This window comes from Bos indicus x Bos taurus, chromosome 24 (assembly GCF_003369695.1).
Source record: "Bos indicus x Bos taurus breed Angus x Brahman F1 hybrid chromosome 24, Bos_hybrid_MaternalHap_v2.0, whole genome shotgun sequence".
Classification (NCBI taxonomy): domain Eukaryota; kingdom Metazoa; phylum Chordata; class Mammalia; order Artiodactyla; family Bovidae; genus Bos; species Bos indicus x Bos taurus.
Window position 1 is genome coordinate 30,186,046 of NC_040099.1, and position 26,628 is coordinate 30,212,673.

Sequence of the window (26,628 nt, forward strand, 5' to 3'; positions counted from 1 at the left end):
AAATCAGTGCTGCACAGGCTCCAAGGGACCTGAAGTGATCTGCAGTACTTTGAAAACTGCTTCTGTGAGCAAAAACTTCGCAGAGAACCCACTGGCTATGTCGCCACTCAAAAACAAATGCACCGAAGCCTGAATCTCATTCCGTTCATCTCAACTGCTGGATAATGCAAATCCGTGCTCTTAATAGTCGCCCAAATTCGACTGCACACAGAACAACAACAACAAAATTTCTCAGCAGTTCCCTGTGGTGGGAGGATTTCAAATAAAGATTTGGGGAAAGCCTCATTTTCAAGGATTAGGTGAGCCAGCATTTTGTGTTCCTGAAATGTCCTGTGTCTATAACGATCAGGTAGAGAAAGTCATTTCAAGTTCAAATATAACTTGGCGATTGCCACATGGTGCCGAATCTTTCCACCCCTAAGACTTCAAAAACCCAATCAGACAAGTGGCCGTAATCTGACTCCCGGCGCACTGGGAGCCGTGGGGCTGGCAATGTGAGCGCTGCACTCTGGCCGGGGGAGGCATGAGTGACAGACCCGCAGCGAGGCGGTGGGGGTAAGTCCTTCTTTGCCTTAAGGGAACAATGCTGAGGCTCGGATGAAAGATGAAACTTGGGACTCTTTTATTACAGATACGTGTGCTGCTCAGGCAGAATCTAGAAGGAAACTGTAGGGCAGGTGGTTCTTCCAGGGCTGGGTATGGGCATACTCATAAGAGAGGCAGAGAGAGGGCAGAAGAAAAAGGGGGATGATTTACAGCAAAAATCCTCCATATATTGGAGACCTATAGCCCAAGAAAATGCCTCTATGGAGTCTATGGAGGTAAATCTATCATCTAGTATTTTTCATCAGAAAAATCACTTATCTAGGGGCTCAGCTGTCCAGAAGTGGATCAGGCTGGGGGTTCGGCTAGTAAGTAATGTTGTCGGGCTCTCTATAACCCGGTCACATCAACAAACCCCCTTTGTTCTGGAGCAAAAGGGGAAAAAGCACAACAAATGGTATTGATGCATTTCCAGGGAGTGTGAACAGGGAAGGGAACATTGACGGTAGATAACTCAGAGGGGCTGCGAAAGAGCTGAGCTGAGCACTTGTCAAGACAGAGGTATGTATGTGCCGCCAGGGGACCCTGGGGTTCACAGCCCTCTGAGGTTGGTCATTCTGCCCTGGAAAGAGATCAGATTCTGCGGATTTTCAAAGAAAACTAAAGGCATGCTCAAGGTGTCTATTTGTTTACTTCGGAGGTTGGAGGGGGGTTGTTTTTATTCCTCTGGCTGATAAAGTCTTGAAGCTGAAAGAGCAACTGAGCTTCTGAGATTGGGTCTCTGGAGAAGGTGCAGAGAATGAGCAGGGAAGGTGAGGGAGAGGGTGCAGGGAGGAGGCGGCCTGTCCCCAGGGCATGCCTCTCCCTGGGCTCCCTGTGTGGCTGCTGAATGGGACCTGCCGAGTCCTGCCCACCTGGCTGCCTTAGCTTCCTGCCTCTCCCTTTTTTCCCACTAAATCTGGCCACAGAGGACCAGCCCCTGACATAGCACCTAGCCCTCTGCCATCCTGGCTACAGCCGTGGGCTGCTGGTAAGTTCTAAAGCCACTTTTGAAACTTCTTTTTTCAATTTGTGAATTTCTCCCCTTTTGGGATATTGTCATTTCTCCCCCAGGGCACCCTCACTGGCTGCCTGGCTCCAAGCACTGTTTTGGTCTCTTTATTTTCTGTTTCTCTAGGGAGTGTGATGTCAGTGTCCTCCCAGCTGGGGTTTCTCCTAATTGCATGATTTGCTTAGAGTTGTTCACTGGGATGGGGGATGCTCCAGACAGACGGAGTTGGCTGGTCCCCTTCTGGAGCCACCTAGGCTTGGGCAGAAAATGGGTTTCGCTTTCCAGCCCTGTAGCAAAGCCCCATGTCAAACCAGGGGCTGAGTCAAGATCCTAAAGGTCAAGGCAGGGTTCCCCTGGCACTTATAGGCACAGTTCTCACCCACTGGCTCAACCAGACTAGGATCCTGGGGACTCGATGGGGGAGGGAAGCGCCCATGCTCAGAAGAACTGCAATAACTCTAATCTGTTAAAATACCTGGCTTTCTTGCCTGCCTTTGGGTGTGTTAAGTTGCTTCGGTCGTTTCCGACTCTTTTCAACACCATGGACCGTAGCCCATCAGGCTCCTCTGTCCATGGGATTCTCTAGGCAAGAATACTGGAGTGGGTTGCTGTGCCCTTCTCCAGGGGATCTTCCCAATCCAAGGATGGAACCCAAGTCTCCTGTATTAGCAGGTGGGTTCTTTACCACTAGCACCACCTGGGAAGCCCACCTTCTCGCATTACCCTTTTCATAGTCCCCTGGGATGAGTCTCACTAAATGCTTTCCACATTCCATCACTCTCTCCTACCCCATCACAGACCAAGGATAAGGGCAAATGTCTTGAAAAACGGGGTCACTGGGATGATTGTCCCCCAAGAGGAATCCTAGTCATTTCTTGCCATTAATATCCTCAAAGCGCATCCCTTCTCAGCTGTGAAGATCCCAAGGTATTAGCAGGGAAACAGTGGAGGAAGAGAGGGTCTTCCTTCCCAAAGGCTGCCTTGCTGCCCCCCCCAGCCTTCACGTCCCCCCCCACCAGTCCTCCCCACCCACTCAAGGCACAGCAAGCTCCCGCAGAAGAGGTACCGGCAGATTTAGAGAATGCCATCAAGAAGACACTAGAGAAAAACCGCTTTCCAGAGCCTCCTGCTTTGAGGCCCATGGTCTTCCTGACCACCCTCCCCTCGCCCAGCGGCCTTCCGCCCCTCTCCCCAAGTCGCTGTCCCTCGCAGTTGGCGGCTAGGGTGCCGGGGGTGCTGCCCGCACACACTGGCCTCCAGGATCCCTCTGGGAGGATTTTATCAGAGGTGAACATCAAGGGATGGGGAGTCAAGCCCAAGAAGGGACAGTCCCTCAACCCTGCAGAAGTACCGCAGAGGCCAGAATGCACTTCTAATCTATCCCCCGTGTCGGACGAGATGCCTGGGACCCAGGGGTGGGTGGGCTTCCCGGAGCCGCCCCGCCCGGGCGCTCCTGGTCCCGGGCGGCCTGCACTGGACCTCCGGACCAGGCGGGCTCTAGGACTTCTCCCCACGCTGGCCAGGAGAGCACGGCAGCATCCTCGTCCCAGTTCTGGGTCCCAGCTCTGCTGTGCGAGTCCCCACTGCCCGTATCAGTCAAAAGACATTCTCAAAAGATAGCCTTCCTGGCTTCCTCACAGAACACCCCTTCATCAGAGTCTCCACTGGAGGAGAGAAGGGACAATCAGCTCTCAAAATCCATTTCCAGAATGCCATTTGAACCAGAAAGTGCAAAACTGGAAAAGACCTCTCTTTCTTATGGCCGTAGGTTCCAAATAGAAATGACGTGTAAAAAGTACATTGAAAATGTAAAAAGTTGCTCAGAGGGAATTAACTACAAGGTAAATATACTTAATTCTTTAAGGAACTTGATCCAGATATTTTCCTTTCTAGGGACAATTCAGATAATTTTTCAGTGAAACTGGATGATCTTTGGATATTAAATCAAAGGGGATCAGAATGACAATCTCTTGATTATTAATTAAGGAGATAATTAAGTAGCTAAGGAGATTTTCCCGAAGCATCCTTTCTTTGTATGCAGATGACCTTGAGGGAGGCTTTATATGCAAATAAACTTTGGTGGGAGGTGCCCCACAATAGGCAAGACTGAGGGCCTGCTGCTGCTGTTTGGTGGCTCAGTTGTGTCAGACTCTTTGAGACCCCATGGACTGTAGCCCGCCAGGCTCCTCTGTCCATGGAATTTCCCAGGCAAGAACACTGGAGTGGGTTGTCACTTCCCTCTCCACAGGATCGTCATGACCCAGGGATCGAACCCACATCTCCTGCATTGGCAGGCAGATTCTTTACCACTGAGCCACCTGGGAGCCCGAGGGCCTGGCCATCATCTCAGGAGACTCTGATTCAGTAGCTTCTGATGCCAATTTTGCTTTTTCTTTTCAGTAAGTGTGGACCTTTGTGTACAAGAGAGAGTATCATGGTGGCCTTCAAAGGGGTCTGGACACAAACTTTCTGGAAGGCAGTCACTGCGGAATTTCTGGCCATGCTTATTTTTGTCCTGCTCAGCCTGGGATCCACCATCAACTGGGGTGGAGCAGAAAAGCCACTACCTGTCGACATGGTTCTCATCTCCCTCTGCTTTGGACTCAGCATCGCGACTATGGTCCAGTGCTTTGGCCACATCAGTGGTGGCCACATCAACCCCGCTGTGACGGTGGCCATGGTGTGCACCAGGAGGATTAGCATCGCCAAGTCTGTCTTCTACATTGCAGCTCAGTGCCTGGGCGCCATCATTGGAGCCGGAATTCTCTACCTGGTCACGCCTCCCAGTGTGGTAGGGGGCCTTGGAGTCACCACGGTACCATCTTTAGCTGTTGTTTTCAGTCTCGGACTCCAGGCAGCTTATATGGAGTGCTAAATGACACCCTGGTGACCTTAGAGTCTTTCCTAAAATTGCTAATTTATTCCCAGGGGTTGTCTGATAACTCTTGATAGGGGTGCAAACTGATTCCAGCCACACTGAATATATCATATAGAGTCATTATTTGCTGTTGAATGACTTGAATAGCACTAAGTCTGGGCAGCACAAAAATTGTGTTGGGTTCTTTTTTCCTCTTTCTCTCCATCCCAGTGACTGCATTGACTATATATATAACATAAGACATTTTTATTACAATTATTTGTTGGTTCACTAGCAGAAGGAACAGTTTTATTTGTTACCATGAACATGAGGTTTAAAACATCAAGGGTCACACTCAAAAAAATGAATTGGCATTTGATCCTGGTTTTGTTCTTAGCTGATTAAGTATATCATTTGTTAGCTCAGCACAGGCGTTGATTAAAAAACCACACACAGTTAAATTTTAATTGAAGTATATATTAATTAATTTAAACCTAATTAATAAATTTAATCTTTGCCTTATAAAATTACAAGGCTCTCAAGAAACTCTTTTATAACTTAAGTGCAGCAGTAGCATATTTTGCTTTCTTTGTAGAAAAGAACATTCAGCACAAACTCCCACTTGGTCATTATAAGATTAATTAATTATCTGTGCTGGCCCAAAATAAGTATTTATTTTTGAGGGGGGAGATGCATCTCTCAATCAGGGGTGGAACAGAAGACTCAAACTGACCATCAGTTTTTATAGGAATAAAATGTGCCTTTCACAATGATATGTTATCACAGAAAAGGTTCTCTTGTCAATTCAGATGGAGTATTTTTCTGTCTCCAGGTTCACGGAAATCTTAGCGCTGGACACGGTCTCCTGGTGGAGTTGATAATCACATTTCAGTTGGTGTTTACTATTTTTGCCAGCTGTGATTCCAAACGGACTGATGTCACCGGTTCCATAGCTTTAGCCATTGGGATCTCTGTTGCAATTGGACATTTATTTGCAGTAAGTTTCCAAGTTCCTTTAAATAACGGATCCACGTTGTTTAGCCTCGCCCTTCAGCTGGCCTGAAGATGTTGCGTTTCACAGCTGTAGTTCTTTAGTATCCAGCCTCTTCTGTCCATTTTAGGTTATTGTTTTGCTAACTTTGTGATGAGAATGTTGCTAAGGCTGCTAACCTTCCTCTAACTGACTTGGCCAACAGTGACATAATGCCATGAAGGCTACCTGTTAGTAGCCCTGTTTCAGCAATGTCTGAAGTTGTGTTCTTTTCCCCTGTAGATCAATTACACTGGTGCCAGCATGAACCCCGCCCGATCCTTTGGACCTGCAGTTATCATGGGAAATTGGGAGAACCACTGGGTAACCATCATGTTCATTGTTCCTATTTTCCTAAAGTTGAGGACAATGAGCCATAGAGCTTTTTTTCCCATTATTTTGCTCACTAGTTTCTCTTTCACCCAACTGTAACCCCACCACCACCACTTTATTACATCTTTCATAAAGACTAGGGACAGACTGGGACAGATTTTATCTGCTGTAAAACATTTCATATCTCTTTTGAGCCTTTAGTGATAGTCTTTTTTTTTTAACCGCTGCTCTGCACACTGTATTCTGATAGACTTTGGCAGAATATATTGTATATGGAGGTTGCCTGGCTGTAACAAATTAAAATCAGGGTGGTGAAGTGAATATGATGCTTAAATAATTGAAAGTAAACCCTTCCCAGCAATGATACATAATATGCTTGCGAAACAATAAAAAGAAGAAAAAGAGAAATGCTTAAAAGCACGTAGCAAAAATATTTACCCTTCTTGTTTACAAAAGCATGAACCCAATTAACAGTATAGGAGCTGGGAGCATGTGAACTGCAGATGGTGAGGAATGGATAGTGCCAGAGCTTATGCTATTATCACCATATCCATAGCTGGAAGAATAAGTGACTTTCAGGAAAGACACAATTCTCACACCTCATGCCTACCCTACTTAATGTGGGGGCAGTGCTTCTAGAGAGCAGCGGTATCCATTGATACCACAGTCGATTTCTTTTCAATTGTTTCTTACCAAAAAGAAATGTAAATCCCTTAAATGAATAATGTGACAGTTCTGAAGATCTTTTACATACTGACTTACAACAACCAATAAAAATAGGTGTATATAAGCCAGCTTCAAATGGGGCTAACTTTTATCTTCATGTATATGTTGTGAATGCTCTTTTACACCTTTTATTTTTAATTCACGAATGTAATGTTTTTTGTTTTATTGCTGTATAGTTGATACACAATTCTGTGTTAGTTTCAGGTGTACAGCAAAGTGATTTAGTTACACACACAAGTGTATGAATGTATATATATATTCTTTTTAGATTCTTTTCTGTAATAGATGTCGCTTATGTTTTAATGTCATGCATACAGGGGTTATTAACCCAGTCACATGCATTCATCCGTGATCTATGTTGCAAATGAGAAGAAACTGCCCCACTGCTATGTGCTTTCACTTCTAAGAAAAGTGTACCAAGTCTTTATGAGTAATCTATCCCATTAAATAAAAGCATGAACATCAGTGATCAAAAGCAAGGATTTGGACCCGGCCATGAAAAAGCTTAGTCAGCAATACTATCCATGCAATTGGTCATTTTGCCACTGAAATTCCCATGTATGTCTCTAAGGACTTGCCACATTAACAGGAATGGAAACGCAGTATATAGATCTCAGGGCTTCCCAGGTGGCACTAGTGGTAAGCCACCTGCCAATCTGGGAGATGCAAGAGACACCGGTTCGATCCCTGGGTCGAGACAATCCCCTGGAGGAGGAAATGGCAACCCACTCGAGTATTCTTGCCTAGAGAATCCCATGGACAGAGGAGCCTGGTGTCATGGGGTCACAAAGAGTTGGACACAACTGAGCAACGGAACACAGTATATAGATCTTATGATAAAAGTACAACTTTTAGTTCAACTTATACACTCAAACAATTTTTCTATTTGAAATTTAGAAAAATGAAAAATTTTAATCCATGAGGACTTTAAAATGTAGATGAAAACATGTGTTTTTATTAATTATTTGAGTTGTGATACACTAGTTAAAATTTGAGTGGCAAAAAAAAATCCTTAGCTTGTTGACTGAATCTAAGGTTCCCCTTGTTGCTATAACACTTAATCCTACTGAAAACTAATGTCCGTTTTGTGACAATGGTTGTGTAAAATTAACAATTAAAGTATATCTGTAAATAGGTAGACTGATAGATGAAAATAGCAAGATATTAATGATGAATTTTGCGTGTGGTATAATAATATTTTTTAGTCTTCTTTTCTGGATTTTCTGGATTTTTAGCAGTAAAAATTCTTTACCTTTATGAATTTTAAAAGTTAAGGGGCATTATAACTTTGGAAATAGCAACTTGAAACTGAGATTTGTTTTGAGAGCATGCAGCCAGATGTCTTCTGAATAAGTGTTTTGAAGGAACTGTAATTATTTAGCAGTCCTTTGTCTCTCTTGTGGAATTTGGAGCTTATGGAATAGAGCATACCAAATGAGATCTTACCAAAGGAATGTAGCACAAAGACATTTAGAGGAGGGCTCTCATTTCCCCTTTGAAAGGGCATTAAGAAGGTCAACTCTGACATGATTTCTTTCATGTTCAAGATAAGGAACTTGGTTCTTGCAGCCACTTTGTCAACAATTTCCCTGTAAAGTGTATGTGTTCCGCTTCAGCTTAAGTTTGAATTTTCTTTAGACTGTGCAATGAGGGTGCTAAATGAATTTAATTTCCACAGAGTGTTTTAACCCAGAAGTATTCATCTGATTTTTTTTTTCCAAATGAGAGAAGTGTAGCATGTGTGTGTGTATCTGTGCTAAGCTCTTCAGTCGTGTCCAACTCTTCACGACCCCATTGACTGTAGCCCACCAGGCTTCTCTGTCCATGGGCTTCTCCAGGAAAGAACACTGGAGTGGGTTTCCGTTCCCTTCTCCAGGGGATCGTCCTGACCCAGAGAACGAACTCCTGTCTCTTATGTCTCCTGCATTGGCAGGCAGGTTCTTTACCATTAGCGAGTATAATAGAAAACAGCATAATGGTTCGAAAGAGCTTTGAAATCAGACAGACCTGAAATCCCAGCTCAACCACTTGCTAAGCATAAATTTTTAAGCAAGCTTCTCACCCTCTCTGCATATCCATTTTCATACCCATAAAATGGGATAATAATAATATCTATCTCAAAGATCAGTTAGAATAAAATGAGTTAATACAAGTTAAGCACTGAATACAGCCAGCCCAGAGAAAGTACTCAATAAACAGTGTTTGGCATGCTGCAGTCCGTGGGGTCACAAAGAGTCGAACACAACTTAGTGACTGAACAACTGTTGCTCAAGTCCATCTGCTGAATGAACGTCTAATGCTCCACAATCTGAAAGTGAAAGTCTTAGTTTCTCAGTCTTGTCTGATTCTTTGCAACCCCATGGACTGTAACCTAGCTACCAAGCTCCTCCTCTTGCCTGGAATTCTCCAGGCAAGAATACTGAAGTGGTTAGCCATTCCCTTCTCCAGGGAGTCTTCCTGAGCCAGGTCTCTCGCATTGCAGGCAGATTTTTACTGTCTGAGATCCTATAGTCTACATGTACTCTAAAGCAAATGTTAGAGTTTATCCAATCTCAAAACTTAGTTTATTCTAGACACATAACTAATATGATAGAAACTTCTAGTTATTGAATTAAAATCCTATGGGATGGCAAATCCTCTACTCACCATCATCCATAAACTCAGCACAGATTTTTCCACCAAGTCATCAGTATAAGAACCATGAGGATAAACGCACTCTGCAAGAAGATCAATGGATAAACCTTGAGGTTTTCTCTTAAAACAAATCACCAAATTTCAGAGAAAAAAAACATGTAACATAAGGAAAGTGACTTATAGCCAGCCTAGACCCATACATCTTTAAATTGTCTAGGAAACATGGAAAGGAGCAAGTTACTATGAAACTGGAACTCTTAAGTACTTTACAAGTATTTCAATTTAATCCTGACAACGGTGAGGTGTGTATTATTATTATTCCTGTTTTGCATCTGATGGAATTAAGTGTTCATGAGGTTATGTAATGGATGCAAGCAGTCACAAAATTGCTAAGTGGTAGACCTCAGATGCCATTTATCATGCTGTACTGAATAATTAAAGCCCCAAGTGGTACGATCTGTACCATGATTGTGATTATGTAGAAAACCAATATAAGATGGCAATATTAAGAAAACAAGTATTGATACTTTCCAGAAAATTTTTTCTCTATTTTAGTTAAATAAGTTTTAGTGTCTTTTTAATTTATAGTACCACCAAAGAGGACCTATCTTTCAGGATTATCTGAAAATGGAAAGAACATAATGAAAGCAGGAAAAGAAAAGAGGAAACAGTCTTCTTATTTTCTGTTCAAAATGTTATTTAGTAATATATGGATCTCAGACGTAGATTTAACGTGCTTTCTTATTTTGTTTCCAAGGGTCTCTTTTTATGCATGCCATATTTGCTCTCAATTTAAATCAGCAAAGTTCTATATTCATGCATTGTTCAGAGAAATAGTTTTACTCTACTTACGCTCTATAACTCTTCCATCTTTCTCCCAGATATATTGGGTTGGACCAATCATAGGAGCTGTCCTTGCTGGTGGCCTCTATGAGTATGTCTTCTGTCCAGATGTTGAACTCAAACGTCGATTTAAAGAAGCCTTCAGCAAAGCTGCCCAGCAAACAAAAGGGAGCTACATGGAGGTGGAGGACAACAGGAGTCAGGTAGAGACCGACGACTTGATTCTAAAACCCGGAGTGGTGCACGTGATCGACATTGACCGGGGGGAGGAGAAGAAAGGGAAAGACCCATCTGGAGAGGTGTTGTCTTCAGTATGACTAGCAGGCAGCACTGAAAGCAGACAAGAGCCCTTAGAACTGTCCTCAGATCTCCTTCCACCCATTAAGGAAACAGATTTGTTATAAATTAGACATGTGCAGGTTTGTTGTTTCATGTCATATTACTCAGTCTAGACAGTAAATATTTCATTATTTACCAAGGAGGACTGGAAGAAACCTATCATGAATTTCAAATCTAAAAAAAAAAAAATCTTTTTGAAGTATCCCCAAAGCAAATGTGTATCTAGTTTATCTATTTGACATTAATTGATAATCAATTTAAAATGCTATCAAGATTTTGTTAAGGCTTGCCTGACATATCTATCACACAGACATAACCTATCAGCTTATTTCCTCTTCCTTGTAACTGGTATTGCCAATCCTCATCTGAGTATTTATTCTTTTAAATCCAGTTTGTCAATGGCAAAATGCAGAGTATGTCACAGAGTCTTGCACATTCGAGAGAGAAAATATAACAAACTCTTTTACATGCAATCCCTTATGTTTAAACTACCTCGGCAAATGAATATTAATGAGTCGTTGCTAATGAGTTGTTTTCATTTATATTTCAAATACCCAACTTTCAACCCAAACTCAGTTCATAATATTTCTTCCTCCTCCTCACTGTCTCTAGGGTAAATATGGATCTAAAGCCCAGAAATTTGAATAATGTTCATAAAATTCTTTATGTTTATTCACCTAATAAAACATCTACATCATAAGGTACCTATTGAGACTCAGGACAAACAGACCTGAAAAATTATATGGGGGTGGGTGGAAACTTCCCATCATACAAAAATCCTGTGGAAAAAGGCAATCTGTAGGATGGTTTCAGATGATCTGTTTTCAGTGCATGTCCTCAAATACACCACATGAGTTTAACAATCTAAACTTGTAACCACTTAACCGTTTGCTTTTTTTTTTTTAATTTATTGGCAAAACTGGGGTTTTTTTTTTTGTTTGTAATTTTGGTTAACTGTACTTAAACATTAGCTGAGACATATTTTTGATAACAAGAACATAACTAGTTGAGTTCTGAGTTTTTGTTAATTATTAAGCTCTGCTCATTCTAGAAGGTGTACACACTGGTCCTGCCAGCCCCAATCGCTGCTACCCTCCCACTTCTCATGACATTTATTGATAATCTTCACTGTGCCTTTGTTGATCATCTTCATTGTACACGTAATGATATTTTAATGAACTAAAATGCACGAAGGACAAGAACAACAAGACTGCAAAATAAAAGGGTGAGGACATCAAAATCCTCTGTATTCCAAGCTGACTAGATGACAGTCTTTCATTTGTAGAGATACTGTATGTAACCCAATGTGGTTTTTAAGAATTTTCATTATTGACTCATTTGTTTGTCAAAATAACTTGGGTTGTTTTTTTTTTTTTTTTTTTTTTTTCTGTACTGCTTTGCCTTATGTCAGTAAAATTGTCTCTAGAAATGCCAGTTGCTGTCATCTAAACCCCAGTCTGTTCTAGCCTTTGTTTTAGACAAAGAGCTGCAAAAGTCGATTTCACTGAACAAAAGCTAATAGTAAAGCAAAAACCTATCACTGCAAAGAGTGGCTTGTAAATAGCTGATAATCAAGGGCTTTCTTCTCCCACACACAGTTCCAACTGCGTGTCACTTTTCAGTGTTAATGGCAGTTGTGTGTCTGTTGCAGTGAGATAATGGACCACTATTAAATCTGATGCTCTTCGGTGCTAGGAAAGGAATGCATAAGGTTCCAAGAGAGACATCACACCAGGGGAGTCCCCAGAAGTCCCATTGTCATCTTTTTGGCAGGTGCCTAAATCCCAGGTCCCTTTGGTGGCTGTCCACACCCTCCATCATCGAGGCACGCTGCTTCCTGCTTGGGACAGCATCTATAGGAACTAGGGTGTATTTCTAAGGATGGTTTATGCCCATCTTTTCATGTTTGCTCAATATATCATTAAAGGCTTAAAACTAGGAGTGGTTTAGCTCAAAAGATAATGCTATCAACCATAGGCAAACATGCCAGTTCAAAAATAAGTTAGGTTAGCAAGGGAAAGGGTCTTCCCTGGTGGCTCAGATGATAAAGAATCTGATTGCAATGGAGGAGACACAGGTTTGATCCCTGGGTCAGGAAGATCCCTTGGAGAAGAGAATGGCAACCCACTCCAGTATTCTGGCCTGGAGAATTCCATGGACAGAGGAGCCTGGCTGCAAAGAGTTGGACACAACTAAGCAACTAACACACACATCAAGGGAAAAAAGGAAACATTTTGAATACACTTCAAGTTTACTGGTGTAGGATCATTTTTATTCAGCCATATGGTTTACTTCTTATACAGTCAATTTTACACTTACTTCCAGTTAGAGCATTTGATAAGCTATCACTGGAAAAAAAAAAAAACCCTCATGAATTATATTTTGGTCATTTGTTTTCCAGCAACAAGCAGAGTACCTGGCACATAGTAGGTATTCAAAACAAGTGTGTTAGTTGAGAAAATATATATATACATTTCATTTGTGATTTAAGGATATAAATAATTTTCTTTTCATCTTTATTTTGTTCAATATTTTATAGAAGCATGAGTTCAAGGAGTACTAAGGGAAGGCCATATAAATGTAAAAACCATCGAATATATTTTTGCCTTCTACTATTTTAGGGGCATGCAGCGAATGAAAGCTTCTGCACTTTCCTTTCCCCGCATATGAGACAACATATTTTGTATTTCACTCAAGGCTCTACCAGTAAAAAGTAATGAAATTGTACCTTTCTAATGACATCTATGCAGCAGGGGTCTTTTGCCTTGTGGATGACACCAAATTATCCAAGTGTATTAAGAGACTGGGGCTTTTTCCTTTAATCCCTTCTTATTAATGAAGTGCATCGTGCTGCTCCCAGGAGAGTGCTGCTGACAGATATACAGAAAAGAGATCAGAGAGAAAAAACTGGAAGGACATAAATGAATTATACCCAGCCAGGAAACGATGCCAGCCGCCTCTTCCCTAAGGAAAAGTACAACAAGCGCCCCCCGCCCCAATTGTAAGGTGGTCCCTACATCGCAAATGTATATAGTTTGCCAAAGGAGTACAAAGGGTAAGAGTTATTTTTTAAGTTTCCAGGGCTTTCTTTAAAATTGGGGGTCCAGAGTTTGAAAGTATGTTTTCATTGTAGAAGATGACATTTTCTTCAAAGAGTTCTCAACTTTTATACTGGAAGGAAGTATTTTCTGGTATCTAAATAGTTGCTTAAATGTAACATTCTTACACTTCATTTCTGCCATTTGATGTTTTTCCTATATTCTTGTATTTTCCCCCTTTTGATCCTTTTACTGATGCAGTTGGTAGGTGCTGGCTCAGTCTTGAAGATTTTACAAGATTAGAAGTATTTTGCTAACACGCTTCCCTGGTGGCTCAGATGGTAAAGAATCCGCCTGCATTGCGGAAGGCCTGGGTTCGATCCCTGGGCTGGGAAGATCCCCTGGAGGAGGGCATGGCAATCCACTCCAGTATTCTTGCTTGGAGAATCCCATGGACAGAGGAGCCTGGTGGGCTACAGTCCCTGGGGTTGCAAAGAGTCGGACACGACTGAGCAACTAAGCACAGCACCCAGCACATGACGGAATTAAGCCATCTAATTATTAGAGGTCTGATTCTAGATAGCACAGAATATTCTTCTTAGACCATGAAACCAGGCAACTCACTTACTGATTTAAACTCCATAATGAACCAAAATATTCCAAAATAGAATAGCACATTCAAATACTAGAATTGATCCCAGTGAAGCTCTCTGTTGCAGCCTGTTGACACTGTTTCCACATGCTGTGAACATGTGACAGATAAATTGCCTTTGTGACAGCTAAGAATGACAACGCGAGCCCAACAGACCAACTTATCAGACAAGAGAAAGCTGATATAAACTCTCATCATAAGCACTATAGAATATGCAAACTCAGGCTATTTGATACCTGAAAGTCATTCTGTCTTTCCCAATACGTTGATGGCATCAAAATTATTAGAAAAGTGTGTTTACTCTCTGGAAAGTGTAATGTAACACTCTCTTTACCCCAAATTGTGTACATTTGCATTGCTTTCATAGTACTTTACAGATCACTCCAAAACAGCTGTAACTTTTGAAACCCTCTTCCCTAAAGTACATGCAAGATATGTAATCCAGGGCTTTAAAACTGTGGCTGCTCACTTTGTCAAATGACAATAACCTATGAAAATACAGATCAAATAAATGTTATGCAACATGTACGATTAACATTAAACTTTAAAGCAGTTATAGCATTACCTATGCATGTTAAAACTCAAGAGCTAAAAAATACACTGAATTTATATAACCCATCAGAATGTCTTTCTAGATTCTCTTCAGGATTAATTAAATAAACATGCAATTTATAAAACTATATAAACAATTGTTTATCACTTTTATGACTCAAATCACAATAAAATTGTAATTCATGATAAACTGGTGAGAATAAACTGAACATATGGTTATATTCACAATTATTCATTAACTGAAATGTTATTCCAGTGTTAGAGCTAATGTTAAGGAGATTGAAACTGTAATGTCTAATATTTGGAATAATCTATTAAAGTGTTAGCACTGTGGTTGATTTCCATGAATTATGTTGATCTCATATTACTAAGCTTGTGCAAATAAAGTGTTTAATATTTTAAAAGGTAAGCATTGTGTTTGATGATTTTGAAAATTCATCCACAGCTTTTGCTCATTTCATCTTGAAGCATCATTGAGAAGGACCGGGAGGTTTAGATATTTGAGTACAATCAACACCAAATGAAATGGTTGTGGAATCCATATAATAAAATATATTTCTGAGAGCCTACAGAGTACACAGTATGTTAGGTACTCATATAGATAGTGAAAATGTTTTTGTGGGCTTAATTCTAAATGTTCACATCTGTGCAAAACAGACCATTGAATATCAGCTATCATTATAGAGAGTCAAAGAGTGAAGACTTAAACAACTGTGACTCAAATGAGGCTGGTATTGCAAAATAGACGATCCATCCTCAGGGCATTTGGCAAATTCTGCCTACCCAGATGGATAACGTAGCCTCAGTGAGTATCAGTTTACTCCCTTGGGTTCTCGGTTGGAACCTCTCAATTTTGAGAGGTTACAGACCTTCAGGGAAGGATTGAGGACAATCATTTATGTAACATGCAACCCATCGGAAGAGTGGTGAATGCTGCCTTTAAGAGCCAGGTGGATGTGAACCTCTTATTGCATTTGTCACATTGTAGTGAAATCATTTGTGTAGGTTTCTGTCTCTCCTACTAGGTTTTAAACTCCTTAAGGGCTAAGACTATGTCTTATTCTCAGCACTGAGAACTAGGCTTGACATTTCTCTCAATAAATGCTTGTTGCATAAATGAATAAATAACTTAAAGAATATCTCAATCATTAGGAAATACCACAAAGCACTATACCTTGATCTAGTTGGTTTTTACTGTATAGGTGTGTGCAAAATATTTGAATGCATATAGTTCCAGTTAGGAGTCCAAAACTAGCTCAAACACTAAAGAAAATAAAAGGGAAAAATGCACTTTAGAAAGAATAAAACACTAACTGGATTTCTAAAATGTATACCTAATGTGTAAGCAACGAGACATGTTTTAATTGCTATATTTATATGATGGCCAGATGTTAGATGAAATTTAGCTCTATGAGTATTTCAGCAAGAAAAGTATTTTAACAAGCATGGGAAGCTAGAAAATAAATGTCAGCTTGATTTTAGATAATTATCCTGCTTGGAAAATGTCCAAAGCAGTATGTCACCTGAATTAATTCTTAATATTTTTTAGTTTTTTTCTACATCTTCATTCCTTGGGTTTCAAGAAGACATTAAAGACCCCAAAAAGCTAGTTGAGTTCTGCTGCCTCCACATGTTCAGAGGTCTCTGAGAAACCATGAGCATAATGTTTGCAACCTCTGAGCACAGAATAGTGATAGCACATAGCTAGTGCTCAACAAGGGGTTCCCTGGTGATTCAGACAGTAAAGAATCTGCCTGCAATGTGGGAGTCCTGGGTTCAATCCCTGGGTTGGGAAGATCTTCCGGAAGAGGGCATGCCAACCCACTCCAGTATTCTTGCCTGGAGAATCCCCATGGACAGAGGAACATGGCAGGCTACAGTCCATGGGGTCACAAAAGAGTCAGACATGACTGAGTGGCTAAGCACAGCCCCCAGCACAGTGCTCTGTAAATGCAAGATGGATGATTGGATGGAAAGATGGAGGGGTGGATGGATAGATGGATGAATGGATGGATGAGTGAAAGAAACTCTCCAGTCTGGAAGAAGTAAGTTAATCTGAGAATAGATGGAAATCAGAGCCTGTATGCTTCTTCCTTTAAAAAAAATATTGGCCAAGGATCAAAATGGTAGAGGAGAAATGCACAGATTAGAATAACTATCAATTATGAGCATACATGGGGTGTCCGATTTTCTAAATATTGGTCTCAATCTGTCACTCTTCAAAACTCATTGTGGGGCAAGCATTACTATCTTTCCCATTTCCCAAGATGAGTGTCAAAGAGGTTAAGCAAACTACTCAGAATTGTACCTAGTGCTAAAGCAAAACCAGGAACTCACATCCCTATTAATCCCAATCCCTCATGTTGTTTCCCTAAGTCACACAAAGTTCTCTCTTCCAACCATCAGCCTAATTTCCCATCAGCCATCAAGTGGCAAGAAACACCTTCTCCACACTAGGGGAAATCTTTATATACAGCATCAGTGAGGGATAGTAAGTTAAGTACTATAGATCTGGAGTACCTATTACAAATCTTAGACAAGATCCCAAATAAGAGAATAGAGTTGACTGCTACAATGTGTTTCATTAGATTGGGTAATTTAAAATTTTTTGATTGATTTTTATTTACAAAAATATTATAAAGACCACTAAAGATGATTTTCATTTGGTCCAGAAAAAAGAGATGAGGATTGATTGCAAAGGTACTGATTAGGTCTTCCACAATTCAATAATGATGACAACATGTAGTGTGCACTAGACATATATTTAACACTATGTAAAGAAACCTTACAAAGTAGATACTGCTATTATTCTCATTTTATAGGTGAGGAAACTGAGGTCTAAGATGGGTAAGTAAATAGTTCAAAGTCAGCTGCCAAGTGGGGGAAGTGAGATCTGAACCCAGGCAGTCTGTCCCACAGACTCAACTCTTAGTAGCTGTCCTGTACTGTCTCTTACCTGAGGTTGGGGTTTTCAGGCCGCCAGTCATGTCAACATTCATATCTGCTTTTTCCAAGCCTTTGATTCTTACATGCTAGACTTCAGCATGTTTGAATCTCTCCGCTGTTCACAACTTGACGGCTGGTTATCATTCTGACCACCTCTGAAGGAAGACTGAAACCCTCCAATGCAAATGCTACAAAAATAAATCAGCTGAACTTTAAAGTGTTTTTGAAAGGGACTGAATAGCCAAAAACCCACTTTCTTTTCTTGAACAGGGGTATGACAGATACTGCTCACTTTTTATCAATAGCCCAGATTTCCTAACTGGTCTTTAATTTACCTAATCTGACAATTTCTCTCTGCCCTTCATTAAGATAATTAATATATATCTTAGTTCTTCTTTACCTACTAATCACCCAATCAATATGTATGCTAACACACCTATTTTGTTCAGGATCCTATAGAAAGCTTTAATAAATTATAATTTATTTATTAATTTTATTTAACATACAATTTTTAAAAAGGAAGCAATAAAATGTTGTTTGACAATAAATTGAACTAATAGTATGTGATAACTTATCCTATATATTGGCTTATAAAGTGGATCGATTTTATTTGCAAAAAAATAATAATAATAAAGGTGGGGATTCCCTGGGAGTCCAGCACTTAGGACTCAGAGCTTTCACTGCCAGGGCTCAGGTTCAGGCCTTGGTCAGGGAACTAAGATCCTACACACTGTGCTATACAGCCAAAAATAAATAGATAAATATAACAATGAGTGAGCCAAGTACTAACACTGTTACAACGGCAACAGCTTTGGGAAATGAATGAGTAGAATGACTGTCATCAGTAAGTCCTTACCTCTTTGTGCTCAAGCCTCAGAACTGTAGCTTCAGTTCCCACCTAATTTGACTCAGACTTTCAGAAGACAAAAATCTTTTAAAATACAGGATAGAGATGTACTACCAGTGACTGGGGAACTATTTGTTTAAATCTGGGGCTCCCAAATGGTGACCTGAATGGAAAAGAAATCCAAAAGGGAGGACAAATATGATATATATAACTGATTCACTTTGTACAGTAGAAACGAACACATTGGAAAGCAACTATATTCCAATAAAAAAACATTAGTTAATTGATTTAGGGATCCCAAAGGGGAAAGATAAGAAAAAGGATGATCATGGGGGAGGGAGGGGAGACAGGAGTCCCTCACTAAGAGCAAAGTCAGAGGACAGGGGCTCCTATTTTCTTGCTCCCACAGTGTGGGAATTGTCAGGACAGCCTCTGCCCCTGTGCAGACAGAGGTGAGTCCCTGTGCTGAGTTATCATCCTATGATGGAATCAGTACTGGAAAGAGAACTGAACAAGCATCGTCTTCAACAATTTTAATAGTCAAAACCTCATGCTTCCCTGGCGGCTCAGACGGTAAAGAACCTGCCAGCCGATGCAGGAGACGAAGATTCAGTTCCTGTGATGGGAAGACAACGTGGAGGAGGAACTGTCAATCCCCTCCAGTATTCTTGCTTGAAGAATCCCATGGATAGAGGAGCCTGGGAGGAGACAGTCTATGGGGTCAAAACAAGTCGGACACAACAGAGTGACTATCAAACCTGTGATCCCAGTGCTGCCATTTCAAGCTAAAGGGAAATACCTAGACTCCTCCCATGGAATAAAAGGACTCACCGAATTTTGATTTTTAGCAACAAATGCAGGGTGAGAGCAGGATCTCCCCACATCTCACACAAGAAACCTTGCCTTTATAATGTATTTCTTTCAAAAGGAAAAATGATGAGCCTCATCTCAGCACAAGGATCTTGGAGATGACTTACCATATTAAGCTTCTCCAAGATTTTGGTGGGGCTTCCCTGGTGGCTCAGTGGTAAAGAATCCACCTGCCAATGCAGTAGATACAGGTTTGATCCCTGAGTCAGGAAAATCCCCTGGAGGAGGAAATGGCAACTCACTCCAGTATTCTTGCCTGGAGAATCCCATGGAGAGAGGAGCCTGGCAGGCTATGGTTCACAGTGCCCCAAAGAGTCGGACACGACGGAAGCGATTGAGCATGCAGGCACAGGATTTCAGTGTCAAAACTTATCACAAAGGATCTTGCTGTTTCACAAACCAATCTTCTGAAAACGGTGGCAGAAGAACAGAAGAAGGAGAGAGGCTGGCACTTCTCTAGTGATCTGCTGTAAGGAAAAGTCAGGAAAACTGATAAAGAGTATTCAGCCCTGTGGTGTTGGTACATTGTAGTTAAATCATTCATATTCTTTGAACTCTAATAAAAAATTCTCATCAAACAATATGACATTTTCATCTCATCCAAGTTTAATCACAAGAGTATTGTAATTCTGATTTTCTTCACCTCCGTTCAAATTGAAAGTAATTGTCAGACGTCATTTTAATTCTAACCATTACATCCCTTCGTACATGGTCTCTCTCACATTATTATGGCCCATTTTGTTCTGTAAGAGGTATGTCATTTTGTTCTATTATTCAAGCAGTTTTAAAAGAGCATTGTCACTGACCTACAAATAGTACATTTAAGGCTATTTTAAGAAGCATTTGGAAAAACAAATGAACATAAATGGAAAATGTTTCCTTGAAACACTGAGAGAATGAGGGGTGATAAATTATGACTACTGAATTCCTAATGTTGGGAAAACACTTAATTGCCTGAATTCTTGATTGTTTCATTTTCTTTTCTTAGTAACCTTCAGAATGCACAAATTTTGGCTTAAAATGTACAAAAGCAGAGGGAGCTCCCTTTTGGTCCAGTGGTTGGGAGTCTACACTTCCAATGCAGAGGGAAGAGGTTTGATCCTTGGTCGGGGAACTAAGATCCCATATGCCACGTGGCTTAGCCAAAATATATATATATATTTTTTAAAAGCACCGGGCAGCAATGGAGATGCAGGCATAGAGAACAGGCTTGCGGACAAGGGCAGGAGAGAGGCAAGAGAGGGTGAGATGGATGGAGAGAGCAGCGTGGAAGCATATACACTAACACATGTAAATAGATAGACAGTGGAAATTTGCTGTATGACTCAAGGAACTCAAACAGGGGCTCTGGAATAATCTAGAGGGGTGGGAGGTGGGAAGGAGATTCAAGAAGGAGGGGACATATGTACACCTATAGTTAATTCATGTTGCTATATGACAGAAATCAAACCAACATTGTAAAGCAATCAATCCATTTAAAATAAATATATATTTTTAAAAGAACAAAAGCAAAAAAAATAAATAAAAAATAAAATAAAAGCACAAAAGCAGAGAGGTTGAATACAACAAACTCATTTTATTTTCTTCCATTGCCATTTTAAAAAAATAATTCTGCTTCAGTTGTGACGCACTCCTTGGATCTAGGCTGAGAAGTGGGAGCAAGTTTATCTTAATTGAGACAGAACTTCTTCCTGGGGATGGCAAGGGACACATCTTGGACATCTGTGTTGATGTCCAAGAGCAGAAATGTCCCCCAAGGCAAGAGGGTCCTACACTCAAATTTTTAAAATGGTAAGTGAGCAAGTGATAGAAAGGAGTCAAGAAGGTTCTGGGGAGTCTGGGACCTGCTGCAGTAAACTTGGCTTGTAGATTTCTGTCATCTAAGACCTTGGACCAAGTGCAGCCAGAGCTTCTAATATTTTAGACAAACTGGAAATTCAAACTTGAATATGAAGTCTCCAAATTTTTTTAAATGTAAGTTCACATGTATTTTTCTAAAATCACAGAAGCAAAGAAAAGTACATCTGAGGCTGGGCCAGGCTCAAGATCTTTACTCCACAGCCTCTTGAACATCTTCATTCATGTTCTTCAGACACCTCAAATGGAGCCTCTTCCAAGCTGAACTCATTGCCTTGATTTCTTCCAGCCTGTTTCTCCTCTTGTGTGTGCCAAACTGTAGAGTTATTTAAGCCAAAACATGGCAGTCATCGCATGTGGTCCCCCCTTCCCATTCAATGATCTGCCAAATCTAAGATCTCTTAAATCCTTCTTGCCTCCAGCCCTACTGCCTCTACTTTGGTTCAGACCAATGAAATCATCACCTACATAATTGTATTAGCCTCTGAACCCAATGGATTCCAACCAGGGGTGACTTTGATCCCCAGATAATACTTGTCAATGTCTGGAGATATTTTTCGCTGTTACACTGGAGATGAACTTCTGACACCTAATGAGTAGATGCCAGGGTTATTTTAAACATCCCACAATGCAAAGAACATTCCTCCACTCTCTAACAAATAATTATCTGGCTCAATATTTCAATAGAACTGAGACTGAGAAACGCTATATGTAGTCTACTTACATTCAGTCTTGCTTCCCTCCAAGTGAGAATAATAAACTTCTTTTAAAAATGAAATCATATTTCAAGGTTATCTTTTTTAAATGAAATCATATCTTTCATCTTGTAGAGGTTATCTTCTAAATTAAATCATTATCTTCAAAGGTTATCTTCTAAAAATGAAATTATATTTCTTTAGTAAAATCTAAGAGATATTGATTATTTTTCTATCAAACTCCCTACACATATTTTTCAGTAAGAATCAGAAAATAATGGGTCTTCAGGTCTAGGAAGTCAACCTTTTTTAGGCTTACCCAATCAGGGTAATTTAATCACCTTCTTCAGTGACTGGTTTAGGAAAGGGTCTGAGAACAATTTGTTTAATCTCATCTGAGAAAATAATCTCTATTCTTAAAAAGAAGCTGTGATAGATTTATTTCCAAAGATGGCCATAAGAACTCATACCATTTCTATTTATGTGAACCGTCCCAACATGGGGTGAAATCTATTTCTCATCCCTTGAATTTGGTCTGTTCCTATAACTTGCTTTACCAGCATAATGCAACTATTGTGTGACTTTTGAGACTAGGCCTCAAGATGCCTCGAGCTTCAGCCCCCAATTCCTTGGGACACTGCCTTGAGACCACAGTGTAAAGCCCATTCTAGTAAACTGGGAGATGAAGAACCACTGGCAACAGAAGGTCAGCTCTTCCAGCCATCCTGGCTAAGGCCCCAGACATGTAAGTGAGGTTATCTTAGACCATCCAGCCCCAGTTAAGCCAGAAACTGATTCATTACAAGTGAATTTGGAGTCCTGGAGAGAGCTCAGAGCTGCTCAGCTAGTCCAACCCAAAGCCCCAACTCCCAGCCATGAGTTCATATTGATTGCTTTAGGACAATAGAGTCTGGAAACTGAACACGGGAGGAAGGCAGGGGGCTGGTCTCAATCGCATTGCTGTTGTTCAGTCACTCAGTCATGTCTGACTCTTTGCAACCCCATGGACTGCAGTATATCAGGCTTCCCTGTCCTTCACCATCTCCCGGAGCTTCCTCAGACTCATGTCCACTGAGTCAGCGATGCTATCTAACCATTTCATCCTCTGCCTCCCCTTTCTCCTTCTGCCTTCCATCTTTCCCAGCATCACAGTCTTTTCTAATGAGTCAGCTCTCCGAATCAGGTGGCCAAAGTATTGGAGTTTCCGCTTCAGCATCAGTCCTTCCAGAATTGTATACATTCACTTTATTCCCCTGTTCTCAGGATGTATCTCCACCCTTAACTTAACCCAGCTTCTTTCTCTGGAAAAAGTTAATCCTCCTCCTCTTGCCAGTGTTGTTGGTCAGTGAGCTGGAAAGGTGATCTGAAAGTCTTACTACTTCAAAAACTAGCTTTCAATCAATCCTTCTCATTTTAGTCGTCCTAACCACCCCACTTCTGGAAGTTCCAGGTGGTACCCCTTTCTAAGCTGTGGAGTCTGAGTAATGAAGCTGGGTTTCTTCTTTCTGTCCTAGAACTTAACTTTCAATTCTCTCTGGTCCTTTCTCACTCATCCATCTGTTTCCCAAGTTCCAAAATTTTGTAGATAGTGCTTCCTCTATTGTTCTTACGCTTTGGGGTTTAACACAAGAACATGACAGATGTGTGTGCTCAGTTGTGTCTGACTCTTTGCAGCCCCATGGATTGCAGCCCACCAGGCTCCTCTGTCCATTGTATTTCCCAGGCAAGCATACTGGAGTGGGTTGCCATGCCCTCCTCCAGAGGATTGAACCTGGGTCTCCCGCATCTCCTCCACTGGCAGGCAGGCTCTTTACCACTACTACCTGGGAAGCCCTGGGGGTAATACTTTTTTTTTTAATCACTTTAGAATTGTTTTATGGGGATTTTGGGAGATTCCCCATTAAAATCCCCTTTAAAATCTTGAATCTGAAAAAAAAAAACACTTTAATTTGCCATCTTGGCACAGATTTCTGCTCTCTGTTTAATGTTACTTCCTCAGAGAACCCCCTGGAGCCTACATTAAATGTCTCTGCTGTAACTCCCATGTTAACAAACCCATTAGACTCGTGGGTGCTGATGGGACCAAAACACAATTTTATTACTGTCTTTTTTCTGTCCCTTTATTTTATTTAGTGACGATATGCATCCCCTGTTCCTGGAAGGAAATTTGGCAGATTCCCTTGACTTTCTGCTGACTTACATGAAGACGATCATATGATCATTTTAATTCACAAAACCAGAGCCACAAATATAGAAAGTATCCTGCTCAACATATTAAGCAGTTCCTCAATTTTTCTTCCAAGTTAAGAGGACTCGCTCTCCACCTCAATAAAGTCTGTGGTTGGCAGCTCCCTGACTTACAAAAAGGAGGTGCACTAGTTTCGGCTCTGTCCTTCTCTGTTCACCCTTTTCCCTTTGGACAGTGGCTCATTAAGCTGTAGGCACAGGAGAAAGTAAGCCAACAGAGCTACCAAATTCAACAAATAAAATACTGTTAGGTAGCTTTGGTTTCTCTGATTCTGGTAAATGATGACTTCTGATTTTTTTCCCCTCCTGGGCTGTATTCTAGTTTTCTTTGGTTGTTTAATTCTTTGGAATCGCCATCTCTAGGAACTCCTCATCTGTAATTGAACTGAAGGGGATGTATTCCGGCTTTCAGTGTTTCGCTCAGTCTTCTGCCCTGCCTGTGTGTGCTTACTCAGTCACTAAGTTGTGTCCAACTCTTTTGCAAACCCATCGACTGTACCTTGCCAGGTTCCTCTGTCCATGGGATTTCCCAGGGAAGAATACTGAAGCGGGTTGCCATTTCCTTATCCAGAGGATCTTCCCCACCCAGAGATCAAACCCACATCTCCTGTGTCTCCTGCACTGACAGGAGGATTCATTACCACCGAGAAATCTGCCTGGGTCAGTAGGAATTAACATGGTGCAGCCTGGCCCTTTCTCCCCAGGCAAATGCTCTCTCAGTCCAGTTCAGTTCAGTCACTCAGTCATGTCCAACTCTTTACAACCCCATGGACTGCAGCACACCAGGCCCCCTGTCCATCACCACACTCCCGGAGCTTACTCAAACTCATGTCCATTGAGTCGGTGATGACATCCAACCATCTCATCCTCTGTCATCCCCTTCTCCTCCCGCCTTCAATTTTTCCCAGCATCAGTCTTTTCCAATGACTCAGTTCTTCACATCAGGTGGCCAAAGTATTGGAGTTTCAGCTTCAGCATCAGTCTTTCCAATGAATATTCAGGACTGATTTCCTTTAGGATTGACTGGTTGGATCTCCTTGCTGTTTAAGGGAATCTCAAGAGTCTTCAACACCACAGCTCAAAAGCATCTATTCTTTGGTGCTCAGCTTTCTTTATAGTCCAACTCTCACATCCATACATGACTACTGGAAAAACCATCGCCACACAGGCCTTTGTTGGCAAAATAATGCCTCTGCTTTTTAAATGCTGTCTAGGTTGGTCATAGCTTTCTTCCAAGGAGCAAGTGTCTTTTAATTTCATGGCTGCAGTCACCGTCTTCAGTGATTTTGGAGCCCCAAAAAATAAAGTCTCTCATTGCTTCCATTGTTTCCCCATCTATTTGCCAGGAAGTGCTGGGACCGGATGCCATGATCTTTGTTTTCTGAATGTTGAGTTTTAAACCAGCTTTTTCGCTCTCCTCTTTCACTTTAATCAAGAGGCTCTTTAGTTCCTCTTCACTTTTTGCCATAAGGGAGGTGTCATCAGCGTACCTGAGGTTATTGATGTTTCTCCCAGCAATCTTGATTCCAGCTTGTGCTTCATCCAGCCTGGCATTTGCCATGATGCACTCTGCATATAAGTTAAATAATCCGGGTGATAATATACAGCCTTGATGTACTCCTTTCCCAATCTGGAACCAGTCTATTGTTCCATGTCCAGTTCTAACTGTTGCTTCTTGACCTGCATACAGATTTCTCAGGAGGCAGGTAAAGTAGTCTGGTATTCCCACCTCTTTCAGAATTTTCCACAGTTTGTTGTGATCCACATAGTCAAAGGCTTTGGCATAGTCAATAAATTCTCTCTATATATAATATGCAAATAAAATGCCACATAGAGAAATGCTCTCTCTGTGGCATCAAAGCAGCTCACCACTCTTTCTGTCAACTTCTAGATTTCCCAAGAAAATGTGGCACCCACGTGGCACTGAAACAACAATCTGTAAATATTTGCTGGCTGATGATTGAATGAATAAATTGGCCATTACTGGCTTTCTGCAATGAGCTGTTACACAACAAATGGTCACCAATTCTTTCTCTGCTCTCTACCCAGAAGAGGTATGACTTTTAGATTCAATTTGCAGGAAGAACAGAAATGCTAAATCTTGACAGATGTTATGGGTGAAGATCTTTAAAATACATTTCTTTTTCAAAAGATTTTAACATGCTATCCTTCTATTTCAAGTGGTTGGGAGGTTGACCTTGATAGGGAGTCAAATGAAATACCCAACTGGAGAGACCTTTCAGCACCATAATTCTATGAAAAGACAGTAGCTTTGTCTTATTTCTAAGAAGAAATTGAAACTATATTAACAGAAAATTAAGTTGGCCAGTTTGGTCAAGCAAAATATGAAAAGTAAATAATATGCTGTTCTAAATTTCTATGATTCTATGATATAAACAGTGGAAAATAATTTGGACTTTTCAAATACTGCCAGTAATCATTATGCAATTTATGGTCATAAGCATTCACAACATATTAAATTAGAATTTATGTACTGAATCATCCCCACAATAATACTTAATTTGCTTTTAGTTATTCACAGAGGAGCGGAGAAGTTTATGCAGGGTT

The 26,628-nt window shown here is 40.9% G+C and overlaps 1 protein-coding gene across 3 annotated transcripts; it reads left to right on the top strand.

The window, feature by feature from the left end:
• The first annotated feature begins 450 nt into the window (after positions 1-450).
• Positions 451-15,007, top strand: AQP4 (aquaporin 4). Of its 3 annotated transcripts, none has more exons than XM_027525834.1 (5): positions 451-555; positions 3,995-4,409; positions 5,284-5,448; positions 5,725-5,805; positions 10,056-15,007. In XM_027525834.1, exons 1-5 carry the CDS (start codon positions 524-526, stop codon positions 10,332-10,334), a joined length of 972 nt encoding a protein of 323 aa, XP_027381635.1. In that variant the 5' UTR covers positions 451-523; the 3' UTR covers positions 10,335-15,007. The 3 variants fall into 3 exon arrangements, with proteins under 3 accessions (XP_027381635.1, XP_027381637.1, XP_027381636.1); XM_027525836.1 differs by lacking the exon at positions 451-555 and adding an exon at positions 605-1,104; XM_027525835.1 differs by lacking the exon at positions 451-555 and adding an exon at positions 1,310-1,573.
• The last annotated feature ends 11,621 nt before the right edge of the window (positions 15,008-26,628 follow it).

Bases quoted from the DNA above. Each gene is read 5' to 3' on its own strand.
- AQP4 (XM_027525834.1), top strand. From the start codon at position 524: ATGAGTGACAGACCCGCAGCGAGGCGGTGGGG. The intron at 556-3,994 runs GTAAGTCCTTCT...TTTTCTTTTCAG, and splicing joins CCCGCAGCGAGGCGGTGGGG to TAAGTGTGGACCTTTGTGTA. The intron at 5,806-10,055 runs GTAACCATCATG...TCTTTCTCCCAG, and splicing joins GAAATTGGGAGAACCACTGG to ATATATTGGGTTGGACCAAT.